Genomic DNA, 7,880 nt, shown 5'->3' on the forward strand with positions numbered 1-7,880 from the left:
ATGGTTTTTTGATTTTGCTAAAAGCACTCATTTTGATTTTTTTTTTTTAAAAGAAAGTGTCTTCAAAACACACATTAAGTTTGTGTAGTTTATTTTTTTTCTTTCGAGTATTTGTTTAGTTTAATTTGAGGCTTAGACAGAGATCGAGTTTATTAAAATTTGGTATTAGATGGCAATTAATCGTATTAATTATTTCATTTTACTTATTATAATGTGAGATTTCCACTGACCGTTGAGGAGTTCGTTGGCTAGCTCTTTGTATTCTTGTGAAATCACAAAATGACCAAAATACCCTCGTTGGTATCTTTTAATTTACAAAAAATGACTCATATATCCTAAATTTCTATTCATAAAGCATTGCAAATCATTCATTTTTTTTTTTTTATATAAATGTGGAGATAATGATTCAAACTTTTTTTTTTAAATATTTTTTTTATCGATGATAATTCATATTTTAACCAATTAAGCATATTCCAATCTCAATTTTGTCAGAGTTGACAATATTAGATGTACGGTTGCTTTAAACTCTATATGTTGAGCTAGAAAAAGAAAAAGAAAAAAAAAGTTACGTATTTTCTTTTTGTAAAAGATATAGTAACTATTCTATTTCAGAATATTTCTTTTAATTTATAAAAATTTCAAATTATATTGTAGAGTTAGTTTAAAGTATTTATCTAATTATCACATCATTTGCAAGATGATGTTAAAAACAAATTAAATCAGTCTATTATACATTTGGAAATCATGTTAATAGTAAAAAAAAGAGGTTGTTTTCAAATATAGAAAAATAAACCAAAATATTTATAAATAATAACAAAATATCATAGTGTATCTATAATAAACCACGATAGATTATTATTTATGTCGCAGTTTATCGACCGATAGATGGTGATATTTTTTTATTATATGTAAATATTTTTAACAAAAAAACATGATGCCATTTTCTATTTAATAATTTCAAGTGTTGATATGTAAAATTGCATATAAATAAACTAAAAGCGGAAAAGAGAAAAGGAAAACGGAACATGGCACCAAAATGAAAATAAAAAAATAACAGGGGTATAAATGCAAAGAGACACTTTTACTGTTCCCTCTACCTAAGGCAAACTACCTCAATAATTTAATCACATATAGAATTCACCTAATTAATATTTAAAACAAAATTAATAATCACAATTAATCAGAACTTTATTCTCTAAATGCCTTTAATTAATTAATTTTTTTTTGCCCTTTTTCCATGTGTTCTCTCACCACTCTTTTCAAAAGCACACTGCTAAATAAAGTTCTTTAGATCTGCTCCTCTGTTTCTTTCCCTCGCCTTCTATTCTCTGTTTTCCTCTGCAACTCTTCCCGTCTTTCATGGCTTAATGATTCTTCTTCTTCTTCCTCGTAATTTGAGCCGCTGGTTGTTCTTAGTTGACTTTTCTTGTTTTGGAAATGAACCACTTACCCAAATTCCAACTCATTCCATTGAATTGAACTCAACCCATCTGGGGGTGGCTTGAATGTTGCTGTTTCCGGGGAATGGCTGGAGCTCCGGCGAGTGAAGTTTTCCGGTGGCGTTGAAGATTGGTGAAGATGTTCAAGTCGGCGAGGTGGAGGAGTGAGAAGAACAGGATCAAGGCCGAGTTCAAATTGCAATTCTGTGCGACTCAGGTTGTTTGGGAATTTTGTGATTGTATTGGGAATCCCATTTGATTTGTAGAGAAATGTAGGAAACGGGAAAACGTAACGATGTTTGAATGAACTGTTTGTGGTTTTCAGATATCGGAATTTGGTGGGGATTCATTGACGATATCTGTGATTCCTGGTGATGTGGGGAAGCCGACGCTGAGACTGGAAAAGGCCACAGTGCGAGGAGGAAAATGTCGGTGGGAGAATCCTGCTTATGTAACAGTTAAGTTTGATGTAGACCAGAAAACTGGAAAATTCACCGAGAAAATCTACCATTTTCGAGTCTCTACGGTATGAGGATTGTTTTTTCCTTCAATGTGTTTGTCGAAATGTTATGTTGTGTGAGAGATTTAATTTGTGGGTTTTATACAGGGATTGGCCAAAGCTGGTTTACTCGGTGAAGTTTCTATTGATTTTGCTAAATATGCTGAGACCACCAAGCCTTTCTCTGCTTCTCTTCCCCTCCAGAATGCAAATTCTGCAGTTTTGCATGTTAGTTTCTCTCTATCTCTCTCTCTATCTATGTACTTATTTGCATAAAGTTGTAAGTGTTACAAGTTTCTTGTTCTGTACAGATTTGGATACAGAGGATTCAGGAAGATGCCGATCAAAGGTATACAAGTTTCTTGTTCATAAGTTTTGTTGAGTGTTATATTTTAGAAAATGGGGATTGATCGCTCTGTTTGGGGAACGTTTTCAGAGATGTGGAAGAATATGAGGGTTTAAAAACTAGATCTCAAGATGAGAGCTTAAGCAGCTACTTGAACAACGAGGATGTAAACAAGAACAGTCGAACTGAAGTAAGATTGCTTCTCCAGTACGCCAAATATGTATTTTCACTTTTCTTTTCCATCTTTTACTTACATTCAGCTTAACTTTTACCCAAATTGATGAAATAATCAATTCTGACTTCTGTCTCACATCTTTGTAGGGAACATTTCACTAATTCACTATGAGTCAAATCTTTCCTCTCTTTATTTTGCAGGATGGGTTACGTGATGAAGCTGAAAGAAATGGTGAAATAAATGGTGATCCTAGAACATCAAGTGGATCTGACATTACTTTATTAAGTTATGAGAGCAGCTCTGGACTTGACAGTCCAATAGAAAATGGGATTAGGAATAACATCCATCAGCAACCTAATGGCTTTCTCTCGCCATTAAACCACACCCTAGTTTCTCACAAATCACCTGCTCGTGAAGAGAATCCGACATTGCCGTGGAAGTGGTCGATGCAATCTGATCATGTATCAACAACTGATGATTCAGGAGCCAATGGCCTTGTATTAGTAAGGTCCAAAAAGGAAGCTGACATTGAGATTGAGGAACTGAAGACTGAGCTTTCTGTTTTGACCAGACGGGCAGACATGTCAGATATGGAATTGCAGACGCTTCGGAAACAGATTGTGAAAGAAAATAAGAGGAGCCAGGACCTTATGGGTGAGATTTCTAGCTTGAAAGGAGAGAGAGACGAATGGAGAGCAGAATGTGAGAAGTTGAAGAGCTTTCAAAAGCACATGGATGATGCAAAAGTTAAAAGCAAGTCGCAGTTTGAAGGAGGAGATCTGCGGGCTCTATTAGAAGAAATGAGACAAGAGCTCAATTATGAGAAAGACTTGAATGCCAATCTTCGGTTACAGCTACAGAAAACGCAAGAATCAAATACTGAGTTAATTTTAGCGGTACAAGATCTTGAGGAGATGCTGGAACAGAAGAACTGTGAAAAATCAGATCTTTATACTGAGTCAGAGTCCAAGAAGGCTGAAGAGATGAAAATTACTTGTTCAAAATGTCAAATAGAAGAGGATGAGGAGCTAAAAGCGCTTGAAGATCTTGTGAATGATCAAAAGAATGATAGAAAAGCATATATGCTGGAGCAAAAAGTGATGGAATTCTACAATGAAATAGAATTGCATATGCGAGATAAGGATGAGCTTGCGATGCAAATGGAGCAGCTTGCACTTGATTACGAGATATTGAAACAGGGAAACCATGATCTATCCCGCAAACTGGAGCAAAATCAACTTCAGGATCAACTGGAGCTACAGCATGAGTTCTCTTCTTCCACTGCAACGATAAATGAGCTTGAAAAGAAGATTAAGGGTCTCGAAAATGAACTTAAGCAGCAGTCAACTGAATATTCTAATACTTTGGCTACAATCAGGGAACTTCAATCCCATGTCAGAAGTTTGGAGGAAGGACTTGAGAAGCAGGGGCAAGGTTTCGAAGCCGACTTGGAGGCAATGACGCTTTCGAAGGTTGAGCAAGAGCAAAGAGCTATACGAGCAGAAGAAGCTTTAAGAAAAATAAGGCTGAGAAATGCTCGTACTGCAGAAAAGCTTCAGGAGGAATTTGGAAGACTGTCCAAGCAGATGGCTTCTACATTTGAGGCAAATGAGAATGTGGCTTTGAAAGCACTAGCAGAAGCTAGTGAGCTTCGTTCACAGAGAAGTCACTTGGAAGAAGCTCTGCAGAAAGCAAATGAAGAGCTACGATCTGTGAGAGAAAATTATGAGGAAAAATTGCAGGAGCTTTCTCATCAAATCAAGAGCAACTCAAGTCAGATAGAACAAATGATATCAGAACTTGAGACTAAGTCCAAACAACTCGAACATCAGAAGAAGAATGAGGATCTGACGTCTAAATCTTTCTCTCAGGAAATCCAAATGCTCAAATCCGAGATCAACCGACTCACTGGAGAGAATACTAATCTTAAAGGACAAGCTGGACAGGTAGAGACTATGAGAGTAGAACTAGATCAAATGAAGACATTAGTTAGAGAAACTGAGAAGCTAATCCAAACAAGAGATACAGAAAGAAATGAGCTGGAGAGTACAGTTGTATTGGCGAAGAAACAATCGGATATGTTGCTGGACGAGTTGGAGAAATTGAGGAATGTGAAAGATGAAAAGGAAACTTTGCTAGAACTTCTACAATCAGAGTTGCAGAAGCTCAAAGTTGAATGCAATGACTTAAAGCATTCTTTGACTGAGGATGAGATAGCGAAAGAGAAACTTAGAAAACAGGTATTGCAACTGAAAGGTGAACTGAAGGAGGCATGTAATAATTCTGAGAAAAAGCTCAAGCATAACAATGGACGTGTGGCAACTATTGGTGGAAACAAAACTGCCCCAAAACCGAAGTTAAATCCAGTTCCTCATGGCTCTGCTGAAGTTGCAAATTTGAGGGAGAAAATCAAAATGCTTGAGGTAATGTGAGCTTCCGAGCAGAACGGAACTCGATTGGAGTTTTATATATGTGACAACATAGTAAAACTAATTGGCTTTCTTCTTGAATTCTCTGATGGTGTTACTTATCTAATTGATAACTTTATCGTCTTGCAGAGACAGATAAAATTAAACGAAAATGCCTTTGAAACATCAGAGAATTCATTTCTCCAAAAGGAAGAGGAATTTTGCAATAGAATCCTAGAGTTGGAGAACAAACTGGAAGAACTAAACCATTTGGAAACATCTCAAAAGGTTAACAAACGTTTCAGATATTAAGATATGTAAATGCATCTCAAAGTATTATGCATCAGATTAAACAGAGTCTACTGTTATGCATCATACAATTTCCATCTCATTTACAGGTAACTGACGCTAGAAACCCTGCTGCTTCACATGGGGGAATATCCGAGGAAACGAGTAAGACAGTGGACAACTTAAGCAATAAGTTATCAGTCAATAGGTACTAATTCAAAACAATAAAAGTTCAATTACTTTCATATGTTCCCTTTCTGCGTCTATTTGTTGGAATCCAATTTCCTCTCTTTCCCTGCAGCAACAAGAATTCATTTGAAACAGCACCGAAACTATCCACAGTTGGTGATAGCGATAGCGATGGCAACCTTGAAAAACTGTTGACAGAATTGTCAACATTAAAAGAGAAGAACCAATCAATGGAAAGTGAACTGAAGGATATGCAAGAGAGATATTCAGAGATAAGTCTCAAGTTTGCAGAGGTAGAAGGTGAAAGGCAGCAGCTAGTAATGACTGTGCGCAATCTCAAGAATGCAAAGAGGAATTAACTCTTTTTTAACACACTTGTACTTGAATACCCATATATAATGTATAGTTGAAGAGCTCCTTTTACTAAAGTGAATAAATTAATTGTATATTGTATTTGTTTTCACTCCAAAATTTACCCCTGCCTTGTTGGGTTACAGAAAAGATCCTTTGCTTAAATCCTTGTGAACTTGCTATGAAGAAAATGAGAGTTTAATGGTTAATGATTATTCTCATGGTTGAAAAGGAAAACAAAAAACATGTACATAAACAACTTTCTTCAGATGAATGAATTTGAAATTTTCTAGAAATTGTTTCCTACATACCCAGAAAAACAGTAGACCAGATCTTCATTTTTGTTCGATCAAGTTGTTAACTTGATCATACCATATTATAATGACTAATTATTCCATTAAGAGAGTTTGACCAAAGTTTAATATATAGGCAAATGAAAATTTGAAAAGTCCATGGTCCAATATTTGTATATATTTAGTCCATTACTCTTGTCTAACCTTAAAAAGTTATATTTTGTCGCTTTAGCCAAGCAGGCTGGCCGGTTAGTAGCGACTATATCTACTCATAAGAACTTTAAGGGTCCGTTTATTTAATATCTTTATTCATTTTATAGGACTTCACCTTTTTTAATTTAGGATATTATTATCGAAAGAACTTAAAATACATCTGTCGAGTTAATTTTACGTCGGTGAGATGAACAGTAAAAATATAACTTAACTAAATTAATAAATTAATATCAATTAACCATTACGATTAATTTTAGGGGATTTTCAAAAATAGAAAAATAAGGAAAACTATTTACACAAAATAACAAAATTTTAGTCAACAAGAGCGTAGCTCAATTGACATAATGTTCATATTATCAACCTCGTGGTTTGAGATTCGATTCTTCCACCCCACACTTTAATTACAATACCTCTTCAAAAAAATAATAATAACAAATTTTTAATCTTCTTTGATAGAGGTTTATAGAGACTGATAGAAGTCTATTTGTATCTATCAGTATTTTTTTGCTACTTTTGTAAATAGTTTGACATTTTTTCTATATGTATTTTTTTTAATTATGACTAATTATTAAATATAAATATATTATTTAGACCTAATAAATTTTAATTAATACATTTACTATTTATATTTTGTGTTATCTTAATTATTTAATATAAATAATTATGGGGGAGTTGCATGAATATTTATTTTATAATAAATATTAGAGTTTATGTAGGAAGATAAAAGTATTTATAAATATAGATTTTTTATATTAAAGATTTAGGCCCAGAAAAAAGAAAAGACTAAAATGGACATGGCCAATATAAAACTGTTTGGCCACCTTATTTCAACCCTTCATCTTCTTATGTGAAAAACAACGAAAAACGCTTCTTTTCGTAAAACGCTTCCAACCCTTATTTCGAGCTCCGACAGTGCCATCTTCTTACCCATCGATTTCGCTCCAAACTTCAAAAGGTACGTACTTCTTCGTTTCTTCTTTTTCTTTTCTTCATCTCTTCATCACTGATAGCAAAAATTCAAAAACGTAGGGCTTCGTTCTTCTTCCATTGACAGTTTATATAAGAAGATAAATAGTTATTTCAAATTAGGGCTACATGCATTCTCCATCTTTTTTAGGTGTTTCATTCAGTGTTTTATTATGCATTTTGGTCACAGTGTAGTCATCATAGACTAATATTCATCAAAATGTTGATTATGTGAAGATTATTTGTAATGTTGATTGTGATTTGCTGGTTTTTCGAGGAATATGTTGATAGTTTATTGTTGACTGTGTTTGATTGCTAATTATGTGAAGATTATTGTACTGTGTTTCATTGTGATTTGCTGATATTTCAATGAATATTATGCTAATTTAGTTATTTATTAGTGATAGAAGTTATCACTAATGCTTCAAGGAATATATTGATAATTCGTTGATAGTTTGTTGATAGAATATGAAGTTTATTTCTTGATATTTGTTGATATGCTGATTGGGATTTGCTAATTTTTCGGTGAATATATTGTTAGTTTATTGTTGGTTGTGTTTGATTGCTAATTATGTAAAGTTTATTGTACTGTGTTTGATTGTGATTTGCTGATGTTTCAGTGAATATTATGCTAATTTAGTTATTTATTAGTGATAGAAGTTATCACTGATGCTTCAGAGAATATGTTGACAGTTTATTGATAGTTTGTTGAT

The 7,880-nt window shown here is 33.9% G+C and overlaps 1 protein-coding gene across 1 annotated transcript; it reads left to right on the forward strand.

The window, feature by feature from the left end:
• The first annotated feature begins 1,182 nt into the window (after positions 1-1,182).
• LOC120085989 (uncharacterized) lies at positions 1,183-5,807 on the forward strand. The gene is made up of 9 exons (XM_039042361.2): positions 1,183-1,656; positions 1,765-1,965; positions 2,047-2,166; positions 2,250-2,287; positions 2,375-2,474; positions 2,660-4,882; positions 5,018-5,155; positions 5,266-5,363; positions 5,457-5,807. The coding sequence occupies exons 1-9, from the start codon at positions 1,579-1,581 to the stop codon at positions 5,701-5,703; spliced, it is 3,243 nt and encodes a 1,080-aa protein (XP_038898289.1). The 5' UTR covers positions 1,183-1,578; the 3' UTR covers positions 5,704-5,807.
• The last annotated feature ends 2,073 nt before the right edge of the window (positions 5,808-7,880 follow it).

This window comes from Benincasa hispida, chromosome 1, assembly GCF_027475165.1.
Source record: "Benincasa hispida cultivar pf3 chromosome 1, pf3_genome.v1.1, whole genome shotgun sequence".
Taxonomy (NCBI): domain Eukaryota; kingdom Viridiplantae; phylum Streptophyta; class Magnoliopsida; order Cucurbitales; family Cucurbitaceae; genus Benincasa; species Benincasa hispida.

What these genes read in the sequence shown, in the direction of transcription:
- LOC120085989 (XM_039042361.2), top strand. Translation starts at nt 1,579, where the DNA reads ATGTTCAAGTCGGCGAGGTGGAGGAGTGAGAAGAACAGGATCAAGGCC. An exon ending in CAAATTCTGCAGTTTTGCAT is followed by an intron (nt 2,167 to 2,249) that starts GTTAGTTTCTCT and finishes TGTTCTGTACAG; the next exon opens with ATTTGGATACAGAGGATTCA. An exon ending in AGAAAATCAAAATGCTTGAG is followed by an intron (nt 4,883 to 5,017) that starts GTAATGTGAGCT and finishes ATCGTCTTGCAG; the next exon opens with AGACAGATAAAATTAAACGA.